This window comes from Physeter macrocephalus, chromosome 8, assembly GCF_002837175.3.
Source record: "Physeter macrocephalus isolate SW-GA chromosome 8, ASM283717v5, whole genome shotgun sequence".
NCBI lineage: Eukaryota > Metazoa > Chordata > Mammalia > Artiodactyla > Physeteridae > Physeter > Physeter macrocephalus.
The window spans coordinates 81,526,917-81,552,762 of NC_041221.1; the positions used below are offsets into that span (position 1 = coordinate 81,526,917).

Here is a 25,846-nt window from a genome sequence, read left to right on the forward strand (position 1 = left end):
AACTCAAGAATTAGCATGTGAGTAATTTATTTGTGAGGGCAAAATGAAATGTAGTATTCTTATCCAGTTTGTTATTCCAAAGGAAACACACAGCATGCAATACTTAGTGACAAGAATCGGGACCATCCTGTTTTGCTAAAAGGACGTCTGGGAGTATTCTTTTATGATATTTGTGTGCTAAAATTTACTTGATACTGTTTGCTGGTGGGTAGGTGCTGAAGGCAGGAGATTGAAAGAAAATAGATGATATAAAATAAAAATACTCATTTGATTGATTATTCTAATTGTATTTATAAACATAAGTGCAAAAATGTTTTGCAGTTATGAAGCAAAGAAGATGGCTGTCTTCTCTTCTACAAAATTATGAGCTTTAAAAGATTTCAAAAAATTCTTCAAACATTGCATTTTTGTTGCAAGTGGGAAAGGAATCAGAAATACTGATAAGCTAAAACCTATTAGAAATGTATTGAAATCTAGAATTAGTATTTATAAATGAATATGGTCCAGGTGCATGCATGACAGCTTATGAACAGTTATTTACATTCACAGTGTGTTGCCCATTCCAGGTATATATGCCTTCAAAACCAGGAAAATATAGAATAAAAATTTGAGATTTGCTGTATTTGAATTCTTACTAAAATTTGTCATGATTTTTTTCACTATTCTTTTATTCTCAGTTATACAAATTACTTGTAAAATGACTTAGAAATATTTAAAAAATAAATGAAGGAGTCCATTGGACCCATATGGTAAATGGTGAAATCTGCCTTTTATATGTATTGAGGAATATTAAGGGGGGAAAAAAGTAGTTGTGGAAAGATATCTTACAGTATAATTTTTTTTAAGAAGAAATCACAAGGCAATACAATGAGTGTATTAAATGCAGAGAAGAAGGTTGGAAAGAGTAGACTCCAAACTGCTCTCAGTGGTAACCTCTGGGGAGGAGACTGAGAGGACAGTGCTCACAAGAGCTTGGATAGATAAAGCTATAGATAAAAACAGAAAGATAAAACCTTAAAAAACAAAACCAGCAAGGCAAACAAACATTTTTTAGATCAAAAAAAGTGAAAGATACTAAAGACCATATAAAGATGTTTTAATTAAACAGAATATGAAAATTTTAGGTCCTTCTGTCCCCAAGTCCAACACACAATTTTTATTAATGTAATAATTAAATCTAGAAATAATTTTGCATGATTTTCTTTATTTTGCTTATTACTAAAAATGATTTAAGTAGCAATAATCTGAACTGTAATTTTTATTAATGAAAATATTTTAGAGAATAGTAGAAAAATAAAAAATAAAAAGGATCTTATAAAGGTAGATCTCAGTTACGGAGCCATCATAAGACTTTGCTAAAGTTTGTGCTTCAGAGCACTATAATTATAATAGTTGTCTTTCCAATTCTGATTCTACAGTTGAAATTTAACTTTTATACTCAAAGCCTTATTCTGAACATATGTTCTTAAAGTCCATGTTTAAGGTTTTGTTGTGTGTCTGACAGACTGGCCACAAAAATTTTCTTGTTCTTAGAGATTTTTTTAAAGCCTATTTCCTTGCCTTGTAAATTGAAACATGCTTCTTTTCACAGACCAACTCTACAAGAAGAAAGGAAAATCATAATAAAAAATGGCCGGCACCCTGTGATTGACGTGCTACTGGGAGATCAGGACCAGTATGTTCCCAATAGTACAAATTTGTTGGTGAGTACCACATCATGGCCAAAAATAAGTGAAAGATGATAACACTGATCTCAAACTTTTAAATACCAAATAATGTTTTAAAAATTTACACAAGTTTTACCTTAGGCTTTAAATCAACTAATCCTTGGCTATAGTTTTATATTCACCACCAAATATGGAATCAGTGCTATTCCCAAAGAAAGATTATCCATAGAGGGAACAATTTAACAACTAAAGGATTAGCCTTAATTAGTTATCCTTGGTAATCCAGGAAAAATATTTTGTATTTATAAATGCTCGCAGATACTAATGGGGTAGAATCATACCATGGTTTTGCAGATTCCTGTTGGTGTATAGTATAGGCTTTGTCTTGTGCTCTACTGTTTTCAAACATTCTGTGAAAGAATCACAGATGCTTCAGCTGATTTCAATGATAAGAATTTTTGTTATATGGGCTAGAGTTCTCTTATACTACATTAATGATTTAAAATACTTATTCATTTAATACATACTTACTGAGTTCCTATTTAGCCCCAGGTAGTGAAGCAGAGTATTAGGACAGAGAGTGGAAAGCAAGACAGAAATATCCCTGCCCTTAGAGAGCTGGTGGTCTAGCAGAGAAGATAGTTTATTACAATACAGCTTGGTCAGGCTAGGGTACAGGAGACCAGGTGTCATGGAGCACGTAGCAGGTTGACCTAACCCAATGTAGGAGGAGCATTTGCGAAGTTTCCCAGGGATGAAATATTGACTGAAGAGAGTGAGTCAGTGCAGGCCAGGGAAATGGAGAGGAGTATTCCAGTTCAGAAACCAGCATGATAGAGTCTGGGAGTGAGACAGGGTGGGTTCAGGGAACTGAAAGATGTTGAGGAAGGTTGGGACATAGAGTGTAAAGAAAAAAGTGTCAGAAATAAGGAAGAGGCCAATTTGTTTAAAGCCATGTTAAGGAATTTAGATTTTTTTTTTTCCTAAAGGATTGAGAATACTAGCAAGAGAATGATTAAAGCTGGGGAAAAAAGTGAACTGTGTGTGTGTGTTACATAGAATTGCATTGTCAAAGATAAACAGAGCTGTACACTACCACACACTAAATAAAATGGTAAGGGTAGTTTTATTCAGTAATATTATTGCATAGGGAAGAGTGCAGCTTGAACTGAACTCAACTTCAGTTTGTACAGAGGTGACTGGGTGTCTTAAAGGGAGAATGAGGGAGTAGGGAGGAGTGGTGGGCGTGGGCAGGTTCAAGGAAGTGGGAACAGAAAAATTGAGAAAGGGGATTGGTTAGTGTGAGACCCTTCTGGGTTTATTAACTGGCAACTGTTGCTAATACCCTCCCACAGGGACTGAGAAGGACAGTGAGAGTTATCTCCATGAATGTTTGCATTTCAGTGTTTGCATTTCACGCAGCTCTAGGTGGTAGAAGATTTACCTCTTAGAGGGGCAGAGAAAGGATTTATAATTGCAAGCTTTCTGAAGTAATTGCTTTAAGAGAAGGTTCGGGGTCTATCTGCCTATCACCACGTTTTGGCTGGAACAAGTATAAATTCTCTCCTGGCAGTGTTGCGCTTTTGTAGGCAGGCACTTTAAGGGGGACTGGGGTCATCCCAAGAATGCGGCCTTGAGCAGTTAGAAGCTCTGCTGGCTTTTGTTCTGGTCTCTTAGTGGGGAGGGTAAATGAAGTCATTTGTGCTGAGAGTGTTGCAGTTGTTATAGGCCAAGGTTGGGGCCTAGTCAAGAAGAGGGCTCAGAGGAGCCTGACTAGAATTTAGTCAAGGAGGAGTCTTTGTCAACACAGAGGAAAATTATCTGGTGATGAGATGAAAGAATTAATATGTAGGGAACAGTTAAGTGAGAGAGATTGTATCAGAGAATGAGATGCCTGACTTCAAGATTTTAGAGGTAGTGTTCTGGGTGAGGGCAAGATCCTAGGTATGGCCATGGAAGGTGAGTAGCGGAAGTGGAGAAGGTCTTCAGAGATGAGGAGATCAGGGAACAGCATTTGAGAAAAAGGCAACCATATGCACATTGAGATCATCTAAAACAACAGGATTTGTAGTGGAAGGTGAAGGTGGTCCAGGTTTCACAGATTCCGAGGGATGGAGACTGGTGACCTGGAGGTAGATGTAGATGCCTGTGGTGAAGACAAGTAGAGATGGTAAAGCCCTGAGGAAGCAGATATGGCAGAACGTTTGAACCCTGAGATACATGTGACAAGATGTGGCAAAAAGCTCATCCTTGAAATGAGAGGACTGCAGGGGAGTAACAACCAGCTTTCAGTCTAGGTCAACGTATGAAGGAAATATTAAGCAAGGAAGTTAGAAACATAGACGTACTGGGGAATTTTTCAGAGGATAGTGAGAAAATTAAAATGTAGGGGAGCAGTTGGAAATTAGGTCAGAGAAAGGAAGCCCAAGAAAGCAAGGGAGTTGGAATATCACAGAGTATTCCATCTTGGGCTGTGAGCAAGGGTGACAGAGATGTGAGCCTGGTGAATTTGGGTGACCACAAGGGTGGTGAGTGAAAGGAAATGCTTTGAATTACATCTAGTTTAATGATACATTCTGATATTGCCGACTAAAAAAATGCACAACGTGAGAGTTGTGAGTTAAGTTTTATGTGGGACAAAATGAGGACTATAGCTCGGGAGACAACACTTCAGATAGCTCTGAGAAACTGCCCCAAAGAGGTAGGGGGAAAGGTCAGTGTTACATATGATTTTAGTGAAGGGGGTGCGTGCAGTCAAGCACACGTTTTGGCGGAGGCTTGCTGCTAGTCACGAGGAGCAGGTGTCACTGTTAATGATTTTAGTGCTTTTCAAGATATGAGGAGATGCAAGAATTGGGCTCAAAATGTTCTGTCAAAATGTAACTATCTGAAGGCCTGTTCTGCCAGTTTTTCCCAGAGCACAGAGTGCCTCATTCCTGATCTCCACCCTGAACTCCTTCCAGGGTGTGTTGAAGGTCAGCAACTGCAGTGGTTTGTGACTTAGTCCTTGTAGAGGCAGATGGCAAGTGGCAATTTTTAGTTGGCAATATCATACAAAGACTTGTAGGAGTACATTACCAGATCCCCAGTGTCTGTAAACATGTTTATTCTCATTAGGGAATTTGTAAGTTACTTAATTTATCAAACCAAGTTAATAAGTACTTGGAAGTACTTATTACAGGAAGTCTCTGTGAACATAAGAATTTCTTTTTCAGTTTCCATAATACCAGTAGGGTGTAACTTTTCTTGAGAAAGTAATAGAGTTGTACCGTATAGTACCCTGGTTTACTTATAAATCACTTGAAACATCATTTCCTGTTGTTATTCCCATCCCCCAAAACACCAATCAAGTATGTTATTCTTGACATTGAATTTGTTTTTTCCTTTTTTATTCTTTTTTTCCCCCTTTTAAGTAATGTATTACACTATTTTAAAAAGCAAGATTTGAGAAACTAAATTAGCCTAATTACAGGAATGTTTCAAAGAAATGTTGAACTCTTACTTTTAAATTTTTACAAAATAAGTGGAGTGATTTATTCCAGCAAGCACCTCAGAATATTCCAGAATATTCATTTCTTTTACATATGCTTTTTCTAACTTGAGTAGGAGTTGATATAGAACTGTTGCTATGGTGAAGTGCATTCTTTTTTGCAGGGTATAAATTTCTATATAGGGATACTGTTGAAAAAGAACTTACTATGTAAAACTCAATTTTAAATATTTTATAGGTGTTAATTATAAAATACACTCTGAAAATAATTTCCTGAAAGTCAAGTGGCATCGTTGCTTTTGATAGTCATGTAATTTTAAGAAATGGTCTTTTGCACATGTAATTATACTTTTCTGTATTCTGTATTGTATGAACTCATTGTAATGCTTCTAAACAAGCCAACTTACTGCCCGCTTTTCCTCAGCCGGTTTTAAGAATACTCATTTTTTTTCACATCTCACAATCTTGCATTGATTTATGAATTTTTTACTAGCATTGTTTTATGAATATTTTATTCTTACAGATTTTGACACAGTTACTTTGTGTCAATATTGTGCTTGATTTCAGGCTTACAAAGAAGAGACACAATACCTCTCTAATCTGGTGGGAGATAGATCCAATTAAATTAACACTGATGGAGTACTTATAAAGGCTATGAGGTAACTAACGGATTATCCAGTAGAAAAATTGGCAACAGACTTCAACAGGCATTTCAAAGTAGAGGATATCCGAATGGTCAATAAACAAACTAACATTTTTTTTTTAACCTGCTACGTTGGGTTTTCTGGCAGGAATATAACAAAGAATCAAATAGAAGGGAACTGTGACTTTGATGTGCTTGTGGGACATTTGGTGGAGATCCCAATATGAAGGTGGATATAAAAGCCAGGAGAGGGCTTCCCTGGTGGTTCAGTGGTTGAGAGTCCGCCTGCCGATTGAGGGGACACGGGTTCGTGCCCCGGTCCGGGAGGATCCCACATGCTGCGGAGCGGCTGGGCCCATGAGCCATGGCCGCTGAGCCTGCGCGTCCGGAGCCTGTGCTCCGCAACGGGAGAGACCACAACAGTGAGAGGCCCGCGTACCGCAAAAAAAAAAAAAGCCAGGAGAGAGGGCTGAGCTGGAGTTAGGGATTTAAGAATCATCACGATGCATGTACAGGGAGTTTAGATTCTGGATCTGTCACTCAGGGAGATTGTATAAAAATGTGAAGAAGGCTGAAGAAGAAGCCCTCTCAGGCATGACATAGAAGAGTCATTTCACTGAAAGTGGGTTTAGCTGAAGAGAATTTTTCAAGTATCTTTAAAATATATCCCTACCTAATTTTTAGCACTCAGTTATTGTTTCATCTGAACATCAAAAAAATAGAAATACAAAAAATTTAAAAAAACAAGGTGCTATTGTGTATTCCTTTTTATCCTTTAATACCTGGCTCTGCCTCCTTTTCTAGGAAACCTTGTTTGACTTCTGCAAGCATAATTGAAAGGAATACGCTTTTAAACCCTCCCTTTTTGGTTCCCTTCCCTGACTCATTACATAATCTGAGTATTTGTAGACTTAGCAGCCACTGGATCTGCCCACCTCCAGTTTATTCTCCACTCTGCAGCCACAGGGCTTTTCCTAACCTGTCATATCACTCCCTTATTTGAATTAATGCTTAAAATTCCAGTTGTATAGTTCCCAACGTACTGCGCCACTAAGGGACTTGGCAGATGGTCTTCCCTCTGCCTAGAATGTCATCTTCCCCCACACCGTCCGCACCCACCTCCCACACACCCACCTCCCACCCCACACTCCCTCCAGCTCCTGCTTTTCTTTAAGTCTGGTCCTGGTGTCACATCCCGCGCTAAGGCTTCCCTACCAACGCTGGGATGGGTACCCCTGTCACATACCCACAACACTCTGTATTTCTCCCCAGTTTAGTCTTTATGCCACTAAATTGTAATTGCCTTTTTTTGCTTTGTGGTTCCCAGTGGATTATAAGCTTGAAGAGAACAGGGACTTTGCTTCTCTGCTTTAGTTATAATCCTACTGTCAATCACGACTCTCTGGCACGTAGCAGGCATCTAATCAGATTTGTTAAATAAGGATTAACTTGAAGTCTTGAGCAGTCTCCAAGTCTTACTCCAAATCTGTGCTTTTTTCTTCTTCACAAAATGTTATTTTTCAGGATGTTATATACGAAGTTCACAACTTACACAGTAATTGTACTGTAGAACTAGAAAGGGACATTAGGGATCATTTAGTGTAACCACCTCTTCATACTTGTGAGTAAACCAAGGCCCAGAAAGGGGAATTGACTGCCAGGTGTTACCCAAGTTGAATAGTCTTGAACTATTTCCCAAAACATGAAAGTATGCCAAGGCAAGCCAGTGCTTTCCAACGTTTTTCGCTTCGCAGCACACCAACAAAATGATGCTAGTGCTGGTACACTGAAATAAAAGGAGAAGGAACAGGTTTTTTTTTGCTCAGAGCAAAAGGAGGTTGTCCCGGGAGCTCTGACTGCCCCAGCTCCACCTGCCACTTTGAGGGTCAGCATCTTGGAACACCTATAACCTGTGAAGCAGACCAAGACAGTTTGCCAAGACATACTGTTACCGACCAGGGTTCTTAGCCTCCTTAATCAATAGAAATTGATAAGAGGCCAAACAAGAAATTCAGGCAAGGCTTTATTGGGGCCCCTGCCTCAGCAAGGAGGAGCGAGAACAAGCAACAGGTTCTCTGGCTCACTCAGGGAGGCCAAGCTGGTTCCTTATATGGGGTGAGGGTAGGGGTGTGTCCAGGGGATGGGCTGGAGAGTGGCTTAGGGGGTTCACCACCCCTTTGGTGGTGCTGTATGCAGGGGGCATGCTCAGTACCCTGCTTTTGCTCCCGGCTCTTCAGAAGTGGCAGTTCGGTTTTTGGTCTCTTTGTTTGTTGTTGTCCAAAATTTGCCCCAACTGTGCATGCATGCAGTTGTTTTTAGTCTCATATAGTTTCTTTGTATTTTGTTTCTCGAGGAGACGTTTGTCCAGGTGCAAGCACTGCAGCAAAGGGTCCCAGGTCCCAGCCTGTCTCAGTACTGCTTGGGAAACGCCACCATAACCCACAGCAGTCTCAGGATTGTTTGCTTTTTAAACCAAATGACTTCGTAATGGATGGATTTTTTTATAGCAGTCCAAGGTGGAGTTTTTAGTTCGTTCATAGTTTTTGGGTTTTTTTAATATAAATAATATAAATTTACCTTTTTGGGAGGGAGAAAGGGAAAAGTGTGGTTGGTGGCTTCTAAATTTGTAAGAGGGAGGAAAATGAGTCAAATACGCACAGCAGGAAGATTCCCAGGAAGTGCTCAAACCCTGTGGGTCTCTGTAACCCAAGGGAAATCCACAGCCCAAGTATTCTAGAGTGGGGCAGGATGGACACTAGAATCCTGGTCACAGTCTCTTACCCTGAGATCAAGAAGGTGCCTTAGAACCTACTACCATGTGGGCACATAGTAGGAGCTCACATATTTGTTACAAGAATGATACTTGAAACTAGTCAAGTTGAGGTAGTGTGGGAGGAGAGCAAAGACCACAAACTTTTCATTTCCTCTCTTCTCCCAGAAATGCTTGTTTTGTCTATATAAATGTTAAAAGTAAGAGTGATTACAATAATGTGCATACCCTGTTGACTTTGTACCTAATGACAAAGCAGAACAACAATAATGCATACCATAAAGTATGTTTGAGTTGTAAGCTTAATTTAATTCTATGGCTAGATTATTCTCATGATTCTGCTATAAATGTGTTTTCTTTTTAATTGAAGTATAGTTGACTTACTTATTGTATTAATTTCAGGTGTACAATATATTGATTCAATAGTTTTATAGATTATTCTCCATTTAAAGTTGTTACAAAATAATAGCTATATTTCCCAGTGCTATACAATATAGCCTTGTAGCTTATTTATTTTACACATAGTAATTTGTATCTCTTAATTCCCTACACCTATCTTGCCATTCCCCTGTTCCCTCTCCCCACTGGTAACCACTAGTTTGTTCTCTATATCTGTGAGTCAATTTCTATTCTGTTATATTCCTTCGTTTGCTTTACTTTTTATATTCCACATATAAGTGATAACATAAAACATTTGTCTTTCTCTGTCTGACTTATTTCACTAAGTGTAATACTCTCTAGGTCCATCCACATTGTTACAAATGGCAGAATTTCATTCTTTTTTATGGCTTAGTATTATTCCATTATATATATATATACCACATCTTCTTTATCCATTCATCTGTTGATGGACACTTAGGTCGCTTCCATATCTTGGCTATTGTAAATAATGCTGCTATGAACATTGTGGTGCATGTATCTTTTCAAATTAGTGTTTTTTGTTTTCTTCAGATGCATACCCAGCAGTGGAATTGCTTGATCATATGGTAGATTTATTTTTAGTTTTTTGAGGAACCTGCATACTATTTTCCATAGTGACTACACCAATTTACACTCCCACCAACAGTATAAATGTGTTGCCTTTTTCAACATCCTCACCAATATTTTTTATTTGTAGACTTTTTTTTTTTTTGTGTGTGGTATGCGGGCCTCCCTCTGTTGTGGCCTCTCCCGCTGCGGAGCACAGTCTCCGGACGCGCAGGCTCAGTGGCCATGGCCCACGGGCCCAGCCGCTCCGCGGCATGTGGGATCCTCCCAGACCGGGGCGCGAACCCGGTTCCCCTGCATCGGCAGGCGGACGCGCAACCACTGCGCCACCAGGGAAGCCCCTGTAGACTTTTTGATGATAGCCATTCTGACAGCTGTGAGGTGATACCTCATTGTGGTTTTGACTTGCATTTCTCTACTGATTAGTGATGTTGAGCATCTTTTCATGTGCCTGTTGGCCATCTGTATATCTTCTTTGGAAAACTGTCTATTCAGTTCTTCTGCCCATTTTTTAATCTGGTTGTTTGTGTTTTTGATGCTGAGTTGTTTACATATTTTGTATATTAATTCCTTATTGGTCATATCATTTGTAAATATTTTCTCCCGTTCAGTGGGTTGTCTTTTTGTTTTGTTGATGGTTTTCTGTGCTGTGCAAAAGCTTTTAGGTTTAATTAGGTCCCATTTGTTTCTTTTTGCTTTTGTTTCTTTTGCCTTAGGAAATTGATCCCAAAAAATACTGCTATGATTTATGGAGTTTTATGGTTTCAGATCTTTAATCCATTTTGAGTTTATTTTTATATATGTTGTCATAAAATGTTACAATTTCATTCTTTTAAATGTAGTTGTTCAGTTTTCCCAGCACCACCTATTGAAGAGATTGTCTTTTCTCCATTGTATATTCTTGTCTCCTTTGTTGTAAATTAATTGATCATTAGTGTTTGGGTTTATTTCAGTGCTCTACACTCTGTTCCGTTGATCTTTGTGTCTGTTTTTGTGCCAGTGTCATGCTGTGTTGCTTACTGTAGCTTTGTAGTATTGTCTGAAGTCTGGGAGGGTGATACCTCCAGTTGTTCTCTTTTGTCAGGATTGCTTTGGCAACTAGGGGTCTTCTATGGTTCCATATAAATTTTAACATTATTTGTTCTAGTTCTGTGAAAAATGTCATGGGTATTTTGATAGGAATTGCATTAAATCTGCAGATTACTTTGGATATTATGGACATTTTAACAATACTTTTTCCAGTCCATGAACACGGGATATCTTTCCATTTCTTTGTATCACCTTAATTTTCCTTCATTAGTGTTTTATAGATTTCAGAGTATAGGTCTTTCACTTCCTTGGTTAGATTTATTCCTAGGTATTTTTTTTCTTTTTGATGTGATGTTAAATGGATTGTTTTCTTGCTTTTCTCTTTCTGATAGTTCACTAGTAATGTATAGAAAAGCAACTGATTTTTGTATATTAGTTTTGTATCTTGCAGCTTTACTGAATTCATTTATTAGTTTTAATAGTTTTTTGGTGGAGACTTTAGGGTTTTCTATATATAGTATTATGTCATCTGCAAATAGTGACGGTTTTACTTATTTTCTTCCAATTTGGATGCCTTTTATTTGTTTTTCTTGTGTGATTGCTGTGGCTTGGTCTTCCAATATTATTTTAAATAGAAGTGGTGAGAGTCGGCATCCTTGTCTTGTTCCTGATTTTAGAGGGGAAGCTTTTAGCTTTTCACTGTTGAATATAATGTTAGCTGTGGGTTTATTATATATGGCCTTTATTATGTTGAGATATGTTCCCTATATACCTACTTGGAGAGTTTTTATCATGAATGGATTTTGTCAAACGCTTTTTCTGTGTCTATTGAGATGATCATGTGATTTTTATCCTTCCTTTTGTTATTGTGGTATATCACATTGATTTTGTGAATATTGAGTCATCCTTAGGCCCCTGAAATAAATCCAACTTGATCATGGTATATGACCCTTTTTATATATTGTTGGATTTGGTTTGCTAATATTTTATTGAGGATTTTTGCATCTATATTCATCTTAGATATTGGCCTATAATTTTCTTTTCTTTTTTTGTAGTGTCTTTGGTTTTGGTATCAGGGTAATGGTGGCCTCATAGGATGGATTTGGGAGTGTTCTGTCATCTTCAGTTTTTTTTTGGAATAGTTTGAGAAGGATAGGTATTTGCTCTTCTGTGTATGTTTGGTAGAATTCCCCTTTGAAGCCATCTGGTCTGGACTTTTGTTCGCTGAGAGGTTTTTTTAATTACAAATTCAGTTTCACTACCAGTAATTATATGTTTGGTTTCACTACTAGTGATCATTTGTTCAAATTTCTTCTTGTTTCAGTTTTGGAAGGTTGTCTCTTTCTAGAAATTTGTCCATTTCTTCTAGGTTGTCCATTTTTTTGGCATATAACAGTTCATAGTATTCTCCTATGATTTTTTGTATCTCTGTGATATCAATTATTATTTCTCTTCTTTCTTATTTATTTGGGCCTTCTTTCTTTTTTTTCCTTAATGAGGTTTATCAATTTTGTTTATCTTTTCAAAAAATCAGCTCTTAGTTTCATTGATCTTTTCTATTTTGGGGAGGGTGGTTGTCTCTGTTTTATTAATTTCCTCTCTGATCTGTATTATTTCCTTCCTTCTTCTGACTTTGACCTTTGTTCTTCTTTTTCTAATTACTTTAGATGGTAGGTTAGCTTGTTTATGTAACATTTTTCTTGTTTCTTGAGGTAGGTGTGTATTGCCATAAACATACCTCTTGTAGCTGCGCTTGTTGCTACATCCTGTAGATTTTGGAGTGTTGCATTTCCACTTTCATTTGTCTCAAGGTATTTTCTGATTACCTCTTTGATTCCTTCATTGACACATTGGTGTCTTAGTAGCATGTTGTTTAGTCTCTGTGTGTTTGTGTTTTTCTCATTTTTCTTCCTATAATTGATTTTTAGTTTCATATGGTTGTGATTGAGAAATGCTTGATATAATTTCTACCCTCTTAAGTGTGTTGAGGCTTATTTTATGGCCTAGCATGAGCACATTCCATGTGCAGTTGAAAAGAATGTGTATTCTATTGTTTTTGCATAGAATGTCCTGTAGATATTAAGCCCAGCTGGTCTAATGTGTCATTGGAGACCACTGTTTCCTAATTGATTTTCTGTCTGAATGACCTGTGCATTGATGTAAGTGGGTGTTAAAGTTCCCTACTATTATATTATTGTCAATTTCTCCTTTTATGTCTGTTAGTATTTGCTTTATATACTTAGGTGCTCCTCTATTAGGTTCATATATGTTAGTGAGTGTTATAGCCTCTTCTTGTATTGATTCCTTTATGACTATATAATGCCCTTTTTTTGTCTTTTGTTATAGACATTGTTTTAGAGTCTATTTTGTCTTATATAAATATTGCTACCTCCGTTTTCTTGTTGTTTCATTTGCATGAAATACCTTCTTCCCACCCTGGCTTTCAGTCTGTGTGTTTCTTTAGCTCTGAAGTAAGTATCCTGTAGGCAGCATATAGATGGGTCCATTTTAAAAAAATCTCAGTAGCCACACGATGTCTTTTGACTGGAGCATTTAGTTCATTGACATTTAAAGTGATTATTGATAGGTATGTGCTTATTGGCATTGCCATTTTGTTACTTGTTTTCTGGTTGTTTTTGTAGTTCTTCTCTGTTCTTTTATTATTATTTTAGTTGCTTCCCTTTTGGCTTGATGATTTTTCTTTAGTGGTATGTTTGTGTTCTTTCCTCTCTAGTTTTTGTTTATTTATTGTAGGTTTTTGATTTGTGGTTACCTTGGGGTTTATTTATGTTGACCTATAACTATATCTACTTGTTTTATTTAAGTTCAAACACATTCTAAAAGATGTGTTTGAAAAATTTTTTACTCCCCCGTTAGAGGACAGTGGGAATGAAAAGTCCCACCAAACTGAGAAGGCATCTTGAGACCAAACGATGAGGCAGGCAGCCCCGTATAATCAATGGGTCAGTTTATTATAGGGTAACTTACTCACAGGGTGCGATTGGGATTGAGGAGACAATGATACGGAGGCATTCATAGGTGCAGTCTGCACTGCCGAGGGGCCATTGGGACAGTTTTATAATTGACCTAGGGTGTGGGGGATAGGTGCTTGGAAACAGAATGTGCATTCCTAAATTAAATTTATGAATGGGTAACTAGTCTTGTGGGCACTAGGAATACATCAGTGAAGGTTTTCATCATTGTTTGGGGACTAACAGAGCATAGAGGCCATCTGATCCTAATTATTATTAAACAATATCTGTTAACTCAAAGCTCTTAACGACAGAGAAGTGATTTACTGCATAGTACAGTCCTGGGTAGCGTCAGTGGAAGGACAGGAGAGACTCTAAGGGCCCAAGATGGCATCAGTTAGGCTAACAGCTATATGTATGCCCTCTCCCACATTTTGTGTTTTTGATGTCATATTTTACATTTTCATGTTTATCCCTTTATGGTTGTTCATTGTAGTTATAGTTCCTTTTACAATTTTTTGTCTTTTAATCTCATACTAACTTATTTAAGTGGTTGATCCTCAGCTTTTACTATATATTTGCCTTTACTAGTGGGATTTTCCTTTTCTATAGATACTTACTTCATGTTATAGGCTCTTCCACTTAGCAAAGACCTTTTAACAGTTCTTTTAGGGTAGGTTTAGTATTGATAAACTCTTAGTTTTTGCTTGTCTGAGAAGTTCTTTATCTCTCCTTCAGTTCTAGATGATAATCTTGCTAGGTAGGTTATCCTAGTTTGCAGGTTTTTCTTTTTCAGCACTTAAAAAATATCATACCACTCCCTTCTGGCCTGCAAACTTTCTGCAGAAAAATCAGCTGATAACCTTATGGGGGTTCCCTTATATATGACTGTTTTTCTCTTGATGACTTTAGAATTCTCTCTTTAACTTTTGCCATTTTAATTGTGGTATATCTTAGTGTGGATCTATTTGGGTTCATCTTGTTTGGGACTCTCTGTGCTTCCTATACCTGATTATCCCTTTCATTCTTCAGGTTCAGGAAGTTTTCAGCCATAATTTGATCAAATATATTTTTGACCGCTTTTTCTCTCTCTTCTCCTTCTGGGACCCCTATAATGCAAATGTTGGTTCGCTTGACGTTGTCTTAGAAGTCCCTTAAACTGTTCTCATTTTTTAAATTTGCTTTTCTTTTTGCTCTTTTGATTGGGTGATTTCCATTATTCTATCTTCCAAATCACTTGTGCATTCTTCTGTATCACCTAGTCTGCTATTAATTCCTTCTAGTATGTTTTTCATTTCAGTTATTCTTAAGTTCTGACTGGTTCTTTTTTATACTTTCTTGGTCCTTGTTACAATTCACACTGTGTTCCTCTATTCTTTTCCCTAATTCAGTTAGCATGCTTATTACTAATGCTTTAAACTCTTTATCTGGCAAATTACTTATTTCTGCTTCCTTAGTTGTTTTTTCAGAGATTTTCTCTTGTTCTTTTGATTGAAACAAATTCCTTTGTCTTATTATTTTACTTAACTTTCTCTGTCTGTGTGAAATTAGGTGAAACAGTTACCTGTTGTGGTCTTGAAGGGGTATCCTTGTGTGGGAGTGACCTTATATAGTCTGAATGTGCCCAGTGCCTTTGGTGGGAGAGCTAGATCTCACGTGAGCATGAGTCACATCTTTCCCCAGGGTGTGCTAGAAGCCATCACCTTGGTAGGCGATGGGATTGGAGGTGGAGGGCCAGGGCCAGAGCCAGGTGAGAGCTGGAGCTTCTCCTCTGCTCCGTGGCCAACACCACCCTATTGGGGCCAGGGGCAGGTGCCAAGGTGCTGGAGCAGAAGCCCTGAGAGTTGGGTCCAAGCTGGCTCCATTCCCTCAAAGTGTGTGCTCTTGCTCTCCCCACTCCCGGCACCAGTACCCTCACCCCAGAAGGGAGCAGTGCTGGAGCAAGAGAGGCTGGGTGCGGGCTGTTGGCCTCAGCCACCGTCAGACCCTGAGACTGCTTCTGATGTGCTGCCTCTGTAAGTGCCAGTAATGGGTGCCCCTGCCCGATTCAGATGCTGTTCCCAGTCTGAGCCGCCTTTTTGCTTCACAACTGAGCACTCCCCTCAGCTGCTGCAGCTCTCACCCTAGTGTGGAACTGCACCGTAGAGCAGGCGGGGCCGTTGTGGGCACTTGTCCTAGATCTGGGCGTGGGCTGTCGTGGTCCTGGCCACAGTCAAAGCCCAGGACCACTTCTGATGCGCTGTTTCTGTCAGCGCCAGTAATGGCCGCTCTTACCCCATTCAGATGCCATTCTGGGTCTGGGCTGGCAGTCCCTTGCAACTGAGCATTCTCCTCAGCTGCAGCAGCACTCGCCCTGGCATGGAGCTGTGTCACAAAGCAGGTGGGACCTGAGCGGGTGCTTGGTTCAGATTAGGGCATGTGCTGGAGTGGTCACAGGAAACCTTCCAGGGTCCAGTGTAGTTTCAATTTACTTTCTGCACCTTGTTTCAAGAGTAAGGAAGTTTGTGTGCACTCTTCATGAAAGTTGTCTAGGTTTCTTTCAGCCTTCCTGTTAGTCCCACTGGCTTTCTAACTAGCTAAGGGGACTCTTCTTCCCCGTGTTGGACCCAGGGCTGGGGCACCCAATATGTGGCCTGAACCGCTCACTCCCCAGGGAGGATCCCCCTTCCCGTCTGTGTCCTTTCCCAGGGACATAGGTCCTGACCGGATCGCTTCTCTTCCCTTCCTACCTGATTCTTTGTGGATCTTTCTTTTTATTTATTTATTTTTGTTTAAAAAAATATTTTTTATTGAAATGTAGTTGATTTACAGTGTTTCAGGTATACAGCAAAGTGATTCAGTTATATATATGTATATGTATATATATTCTTTTTTAGATTATTTTTTGTAATAGGTTATTAGAAGATACTGAAAATAGTTCCCTGTGCTATACAGTAGTTCCTTGTTTTTTATGTATTTTATATATAGTAATGTGTATCTGTTAATCCCAAATTCCCAATTTATCCCCACCACCACTTCCCCTTTGGAACCATAAGTTTGTTTTCTGAATCTATGAGTCTATTTCTGTTTTGTAAATAAGTTCATTTGTATCCTTTTTTTTGATTTTCGCTGTGGATCTTTCTTACAGCTTTTGTTGTACAAGCGTCTTTCTGCCAGTCTCCAGTTTATCCTCAGTGAGAATCACTATAAATGTGTTTTTCACATAGCATGATCATCATATATTGTTAATGATTGGAGGAAATATTAATGGCATTTGAATGTTATTTTCTATCACTTCTGTCTTCTCATGCTCCTTTCTTCCTGGATAAACTGCTTTTTTTTTTTTTCTAAATCAACAGGTTTTTTTAAAACTCTTTTTTTAATTAATTTTTTTTATTGGTGTATAGTGAATTAACTAATGTTGTGTTAGTTTCTGCTGTACAGCAAAGTGAGTCAGTTATACATACACATATATCCACTCTTTTAGATTCTATTTCCATACAGGTCCTTTCAGAGAATTGAATAGAGTTCCCTGTGCTAGGTTCTTCTTCTTCTTATTATTATTATTATTTATCTATTCTATATATAGTAGTGTTTATATGTCAATCCCAATCTCCCAATTTATCACCCTCCCTTCCCCCACTGGGAACCACAGGTTTATTTTCTACATCTGTGACTCAACTTCTGTTTTGAACTTCTGTTTTGAAAATAGGTTCATTTGTACCATTTCTTTAGATTCCACATATAAGTGATATCATATGATATTTGTTTTTCTCTTTCTGACTTACTTCACTCTGACAGTCTCTAGGTCCATCCACATCTCTACAAATGACCCAATTTCTTTCCTTTTTATGGCTGAGTAATATTCCATTGTATGTATGTACCACATCTTCTTTATCCATTCCTCTGTTGATGGACATTTAGGTTGCTTCCATGTCCTGGCTCTTGTAAATGGTGCTGCAATGAACATTGGAGTGCATGCATCCTTTTCAGTTATGGTTTCCTCTGGAGATATGCCCAGGAATGGGATTGCTGGATCATATGGTAGCTCTATTTTTAGTTTTTTAAGGAACCTCCATATTGTTCTCCATAGTGGCTGTATCAATTTACATTCCACCAACAGTGCAAGAGGGTTCCCTTTTCTCCACACCCTCTCCAGCATTTACTGTTTGTAGATTTTTTGATGATGGTCATTCTGACCAGTGTGAAGTGATACCTCATTGTAGTTTTGATTTGCATTTCTCTAATAATTAGTGATGTTGAGCATCTTTTCATGTGCCTCTTGTCCATCTGTACGTCTTCTTTGGAGAAATGTCTGTTTAGATCTTCCACCCACTTTTTGACTGGGTTTTTTTTTCTTTTATATTGAGCTGCATGAGCTCTTTGTATATTTTGGAGATAAATCCCTTGTTGGTCGCTTCGTTTGCAAATATTTTCTCCCATTCTCTACGTTTTCTTTTCGTTTTATTGATGATTTCCTTTGCTGTGCAAAAGCTTTTATTAGGTCCCATTCATTTATTTTTGTTTTTAATTTCATTCACTCAGAGGTGGATCAAAAAAGATCTTGCTGCAATTTATGTCAGAGAGTGTTCTGCCTATGTTTTCCTCTAAGAGTTTTATAGTATGTGGTCTTATATTTAGGTCTTTAATCCATTTTGAGTTTATTTTGTGTATGGTGTTAGAGAATGTTCTAATTTCATTTTTTTTTACACGTAGCTGTTCAGTTTTCTCAACACCATTTATTGAAGAGACTGTCTTTTCTCCATTGTATATTCTTGCCTCCTTCATCATAGATTAAAAATATGGAACACTTCATGAATTTGCGTGTCAAGGATAACTGCTTTTTAAAGTGTTCTGACCTGTGCAGAATGTTCCTCTTCTCTTTTCCTATCTCTTACTCATCTCCAGTGATTGAACTACTCAGCCTTCAAGACCCAAAATATGCTACTGCCTCCTTAGAGCCTTCCCCATCACAGTGGCCAGAAATAATTTCTTTCTATTCTAGCACTTTCTCTGTTCCTTTTTAAAAAAAATTTTTATCATGTACTACTTTTTGGTACATGAGTGTAGTGGGAAAGTGCCTGACTGTGATGGGAGATGTAAATTCAAATCCTGCTCTGCTGTTAGTTTACTGTCATCTCAGATAGGCCACCATACTCGCTGGGTCTTGATTTCTTCATCTATAAAATGAAGGGATTGGGCAGAGTAACAACTAGCTCTCAGTGGAACGTAAATTGGAAAGCATGTAGATGTTGGAAGGATTTGGACTTTTATCTTGGTATCTCAGCATACAGCCTGTACTTCTCTCCAGCCTAATTCTCCCCCTTTCTGTTTGGAGTTCTCCTTGGGTTAAAAGTGCAGGGATTTGGCTGAGAGCTTGTCTGGACGAAGCTTTCACTGAGGAGTCTCTTACTGTAACGTGCCATTGATTGACGTTTTCAGGGAATAAAACACTTTGAAACTGTTGAACTTTTTCAGCAGTCTGCAGCTATTATAAAAATAGTTCTACCATGATTCTTTTTAAAGGATAGATGTCAACATCTGTACTTGTCAAGGAAGAAAGCAGTTTTTGCAGAAAATTAGGTGATACTCAAGTCTTGGAAATTAACACTGAACAATTTTTTTTTTTTTTCTGCTATGCATCTCCTGACTTTAGGGATGTTCTGACTGATCATCACTGTAGTTTACCCAGTGAGAAATCCAAAGATGCTGGCTCTGAGCTAGAGCAGCACTCCTATTTAGTGGTGACTGTGATTTCTTGTGATTGAGTAGGGGTTCCCTTTGAGACATCTGTCAGGGTGGTCTTCACTTAGCATCCCAGTTCTACTACTTAGTAGCTCCGCATTACTGGGCAAGGTAATAGGTAGCTTCTCCAAGCCTTTCTTTCCTCACCTGTAACATGAAAATACAGTGATACTAGTATTACCCCATGAGACTGTTGTGAGAACTGGATGAGATGATGAATATAAAATCTTGAGCACAGTGCCTGGCACTTGTTGTCTATGATTTTCTTATGATACCTTAAAGTTTACCTTTTATTTTTTTTTATCTTTACCTCTTTTTTTCTCCCACAGAATATGGCATTAAATGTGGAACTTGATTAGCTATCTTAAAACTTACTGATTTAGGGGCTTCCCTGGTGGCGCAGTGGTTGGGGGCCCGCCTGCTGATGCAGGGGACACGGGTTCATGCCCCGGTCCGGGAAGATCCCATATGCTGCGGGGCAGCTAAAAAAAAAAAAAAAAAAAAAAAAAAACTTATTTAAATTCAGTGTTTTGACTCTTAGTACACAATACTAAGATCTTATGACATGCTATACAGACATTGCCAATACTAAGGTAAAAACTTTAAAGAATGAAATTCTAGCCTCTCCAAAGGTTCATCAGAGTAATAGATGCTATCCAGAAACAGTCCCTTTGGTACAGTACTTCAGCTTTTATTCCCTGTCATTCATCCATCCATCCATCCATCCATCCATCCATCCACCCATCCATGTGTGGTTTCTTGAGAACTTGCTCTGTGCATGGCATCTTGCTTGATGCTACCACAGGTTTGGGCACTGTCTAGGCCAGTCCTGTTGGGTGCATTACTAGTAACTTCAGTAAGCTCCAGAGTGTAGTGGTTTTTTGCCAACTTTTGGCTTCTGGCTATTCTGTTAGAATGCTTACTCATCCAAACTGGTCTTCCAGATAGATTTAATGTATCTTTCATATCTGGGACCCTTTGATGTGTGGTGCCTCAAATACATATGATCCTCACTAAAAGATAGATAAACACATTAGATAGGTGAAATTCCTTGATCATGTATGTACTTGCTATGTCATCTTGGGAACTAGAGAGGAAAGGCAGTCACATATTCCTGACTAGTTTTACAGAGAGTGCAAATGACTTTTTGAAATGTGAGTTCTATATACTTTATAAACTTGGGTTATATATTAATCTTTTTGACCAATCTTTATAAACTTTATAAAGTATTCATCAATAATTTCTTAAGTTTTACTTTTCAGGTTTAGGTCCTTAATGAATCAACCTAAAATCTATTTTTATATCTTGTGTGAGGTGGGATTCCAATCTCATATCTTTCTATATAATCAGTTGTCCTACATCAATTTTCAAATAATCCATTCTTTTCCATCAATCTGCAGAATTATTTCTGTCATATATTAACTTTTCATATTTTCATGGAACTGTTTTGGACTCTATTATTTTTCACTGGTCAGTTTTTTTTTTTTTTTGGTTGTTGTTGTTTTGTTTTTGGTTCCTAAGCCAAAATCACACAGTTTTATTTACTATAGCATTTAAATAATGTTTTACATCTCCCTACCTATTCTTCTAATAGAACATCTTGAGTTTTCCTTAACATTTGCTTCTCCATTTCATTTTAGAGTCAAATTAACTAGTTCTTTGGGGGGGGAAATTGAGATTTTTATTGGAATTGCATTGACCCTAGGGATCGCTTTGGAAGAAAGTTGGCATCTTTATGATATAGATGTAGCATATAAATTTGTTCCTCTATGAATGTAGTATATACTTATTTTGGTTTTCTTTAAGTCCTCTCAAGAAAAGTAAAAAATTATTTTCATAAAGTTTTTTTACATCTTTATCGTATTTATTACTAAGTATTCCTTTGTTACTATGTAGGTCATAACTTTTTTTTTGAATTTTATTTTATTTATTTTTTTATACAGCAGGTTCTTATTAGTTATCCATTTTATACATATTAGTATATATACATCAATCCCAATCTCCCAATTCATCACACATACATATAGCTAAGGTCATATGTAATTAACTGCCATCTCTTTTCCTCCCTCTTTACCTCCTACCGTCATTGGCAACCATTATCCTGATGTTATTTATTATCCTTATGCATGGCTTTTATTCTTTGATATAGATGTATCTTAATACTGTATAAATATTTTTGTATATACTTAAAATTTACATAAATATGTGCCACTGAACCTATCTTATTGTATTCTACCTTGTAAATAATTGTTTTAATAATTGTACAAAGTAGATGTTTTCATTTTCCTAGTGATAGACAATTTCTATTTTTTGTCTATTACAAATACAAACAGTATTAGAGTTAACAGCTTTATAAATGTCTTTTTGAGCACTTGTGCATTTTCCTAGATTTCTAAAAGAGGAATTGCTGTGTCATATGTACCAGTATATGGACTCTTTAACGTCAGTAAACATTTCCAAATTGCTGTCCACATTCTTGCCAACATGTTATGTAAACAGACTTTTAAACTTTTTGATGGTATGATGAATGTAAAAAGTTATTTCTTAAAATTATTCCTTCAAAACTTTTCACTATGGATATTTCTTTATTTTTTCATATGAATGTAAGGAATAGGTCCCTTGAAAAATACTGCTGATTTCATTTTCCTTTCCCTGATTAACATGTTTTTGGCCTTTCATGTTTCTTTTTTCTATAAGTATCATATTCATGTCCTTTGCCCATTTTTCCATTGTTTTGGTATTATTGCTAAGTAGGAGTACTACTTCTTTGTTATATGCCTTTTCATTTTGTGTTTGATGACTGCTTTTAACAGCGGTTTTAAAAATTTAATCAAATATATTAGTCTTTTCCTGTATGATTTATATTTTTGTGTTGCTCTTCCTATCTTGTTCAGTAAATCATTCTCTACCTTCATGTCATTAAGTCGTTCTCCCATGTTTTCTTCTAAAAGTTTAAGATTTGCGTTTCACATTTCTTTCTTTCATCCATCTAGATTCGATTTAGGGACTCTGTGAGATTCAAGCCTAACTCTGTTATCATATGGGTACCCAATTGTCCCACCATTGTTTATTGAACCATGGTATCTTTTTTGCCTATTTATAAAATAAGCAAAATACCAAGTGCCATGTATAGGTTTGTGTCCAGGCTTTCTGTTACTGCTATGTTTACCTGTGCCTAAAGCAATATTGCACTTTTAATTACTATAGCTTTATTACAAAGTTTCTTCTCACAATTGTGGTTCTTCAAAATTGTATTGACTTTTCTTTGTTTTTTTTTTTGTTTGTTTTTTTTAATCTATCAAAGAAATTTCAAAATTAACTTCTGGAATTGTATTGCTTGGTAGATTAATTTGTGAGAATATATTCATTTCCTTTTTAAAATAACCTTTATTGAAATATACAGAATTATGCACAAATCATAAGTGTACATCTTAGTGAATTTTCACAAAGTGTACCCATTTAAGTATCCCAAAACTAGGTCGAGAAGTAGAACAATAGAATGGAAATGAACACATTCTAAAAGCTCCACTTGTAGAGTATGAGAGGGCCTCCCAGTAGCTACTTCCCCCCTGAAAGGTAATCACTGTCCTAATTTCTTTTACCAAAGAATAATAATTTTGGTTATTTTTGCTTGTTTTTGAGCCTTATATTAATAGAGACATACAATATATACTCTTTGTGTCTGGCTTCTTTGATTCAACATTGGTTTTATGCAATTCATCCATATTTTTTGCATATTGTTTATTTCCATTGTCATAGAGAATTTCATTGTATAAATACATAACTTTTCTGTTCTATTGATAAACATTTGAGTTACTTCCAATTTAGTACTATTATGAAAAGTATTACTGTGAACATTCTTTTACATTTTTTTAAATATACATCATATACATTTCTGTTAGACATGTACCTAAGAGCAGAATTGTTCAGATATGTTTACTTTCAGCTTTAATAGATTCTGCCAAACAGTTTTCCAAAACAATGTACAATTTACTTCCCCAGTAGCAGTATATAAAAATTCTAGTTGTTTTGTATCTTTGCCAAAGCTTAATACTGGCAGTTTTTGGTTTTAACTTTAGCTATTTAGTGAAGTGATGTGGTCTCTCTGATTTGGTTTACATTTTCTTAATGATTTGAAGTAGAATGTCATCTTACTGGCTATTTGTGTTTTTTCTCTTGTCATTCATTCATTCAGTCATTCAGGCTGCATCGGGTCTTTAGTTGTGGCACTGTGAGGTCTTTGTTGTGGCCTGAGGGATTTTGCACTGCAGTACATGGGCTTCTGTCTAGTTGTGGCTTGCAGGTTTTCTCTCTGTAGTTGTGGCACATGGGCTCCAGAGCATGTGGGCTCTGTGTAGTTTGCGGCATGCAGGGCTCTCTAGTTGAGGCGCTCAACAAGCTCAGCAGTTGTGGCACGTGAGCTTAGTTGCCCCATGGCATGTGGGATGTTAGTTCCCCAACCAGGGATCGAACCCGTGTCCCCTGCATTGCAGGACGGATTCTTTACCACTGGACCACCAGGGAAGTCCTCTCTTGTCATTAAAAAATTTTTTTTTCAGCCATATTTCTTGAGGTTGTCTTTCTTCTGATTTGTGGGAGTTCATTATGAATACTGTATTCAAGTCTTTGGGAAATACTTAATACATATATCTTCTATTCCATAATTTTTCATTCTCTTAATGACATCTTTTAATGAATAAAAGTTCTTAATTTTAATGTACTCTAATTTTCAACGTTTTTCTTTACAGTTAATTGTAATTCATGATCAGCTTACGAAATCGTCTATCCCAAGGTCATATGTTATTGTCTAATAACCTTATAGTTTTTCCCTGTCTTTCAAATCTATAATCCACCTGGAATTGATTTTTATGATGTAACTTAAGAAACCAAGATTTTAAAATGTTCTATATGGATATCTTTTGGACTCAGCACCAGTTATTAAAAGGAACATCCTTTGTCCACTGTGCTACAGTGTCACTTTTGTCGTAAATCAGGAAACTGTATACATGTCAGTCTGTTCTGGACTGTATTCTGTTCCACTGGTCTATTTGTGTCTGTGCCGGAATCACACTAGTTTAATTATTGCAGCATTACAATATTGAGCCTTCTATTCTATGAACATGGCGCTTTCTTTAATTTACTTAGGCCTTCTTTAATTTCTTTCAATAATGTTTTGTAGTTTTCTCTTTAGAAGTCTTGGTCATTTTTTTAGGTTTATTCCTAGGTATTTGATTTCTTTTGATACTATGGTAAATTATATCATTAAATTTGCAATTACTTGTTGCTAAAATGTAGAAATAAAGTTGGCATTTGAATACTGAACTTATGCCCAGAGCTCTTGCTCAATTCATTTGTCAATTCTCATAATTTTCATAGATTACTTTAGATTTTTCTGGAAACACAGTTTTTCCTGTATGTCATTATTCCTTTATGTAGGAATAATGACAGTTTCATCATTTCGTCATTTTCTTTCCAATTCTTATACCTTTTATTTCCTTTTCTTGCAGTTTTTTAAATGAATGGATATTGAATTTTATCAAATGCTTTCTGTGTGTCGTTGGAGAGCATCATATGATTTCTTTATTCTGTTAATGTGGTGAATTACATTGATTGGCTTTTGAATATTAAACCAACCTTGTATTCCTCAAAAATTCTAAATGGTTTGTATATCCTTGGATTGTCTTATTAATATTTTATTAAGGAGTCTTGCATATATTATATATTTATGGATGAAACTGACCTGTATTTTTTTTTCTTGTAATGCTCTTGTCAGGTTTTGATGTCAAGATTATGTTGGCTTTCTGAAATGATTTGGGAAGAGTTCCCTCTTGTTCTCTTCTCTAGAAGAGTTTTTGTAAGATTAGTGCTATTTCTTTCTTATATGTTTTCAAGAATTCAGTGGGGAAGTTATCTGGGTTTGGGGTTTTTCTTTTGGAAGGGCTTTTAATTACAGATTTAATTCTTTAATAGGTATAGGATTATTCAGATTTTCTATTTCTTGTGTAATTTCTGTCAATTTTAAAAAAGAAATCTGTTCATTTAATTTGAATTTTCAAAACATTTCATATGCCAAATGTTCATTTGTTTATAATAGGCTTATTATTTTTTAACATCTGTAGGAGAATTTTTAAAATTTTAATCATAAGTTTTATCATTCTACTTGTACCAAGTTTGTTTCCTTTGCTCTTACTGTGCTAGGCTCTTTCTGTTCCAAGAAACACAGATTTACTCAAGTTCCTTCAAGTAATGGAGATTCATGAGGCTCATTATAAAGCCATATGTAATCCTAAGAGAAAGGAATCACACAGGAAGAACAAGATCTCTAGTATACCTTGGCTTTAGGGAGACTGGAAATGTATGGTTAATAAGGATATGGCCTGGAGTCTGTCATACAGAGTGAAGTAAGTCAGAAGGAGAAAAACAAATACTGTATGCTAACACATATATATGGAATCTAAGAAAACAAAAAAAGTCATGAAGAGCCTAGGGCTAGGACGGGAATAAAACACAGACCTACTAGAGCATGGACTTGAGGATATGGGGAGGGGGAAGGGTAAGCTGTGA

The 25,846-nt window shown here is 36.9% G+C and overlaps 1 protein-coding gene across 6 annotated transcripts in view; it reads left to right on the forward strand.

Annotated features, from left to right (window-relative positions):
• The window catches only part of MSH3 (mutS homolog 3), a 185,460-nt gene that overhangs the window by 123,849 nt on the left and 35,765 nt on the right, over positions 1–25,846 (forward strand). For 5 of the 6 annotated variants that reach the window (XR_008618074.1, XM_007113660.3, XM_007113661.3 and 2 more), the window contains exon 19: positions 1,592–1,703. Coding sequence is in view for 5 of the 6 variants with exons in the window: in XM_007113660.3 (XP_007113722.2) it covers positions 1,592–1,703 (112 nt within the window). In the remaining variant the exon portion in view is untranslated. Of the gene's footprint in view, positions 1–1,591; positions 1,704–24,030; positions 24,158–25,846 lie in introns of those variants that run through there. The other variant, XM_028493038.2, reaches the window with a different exon arrangement.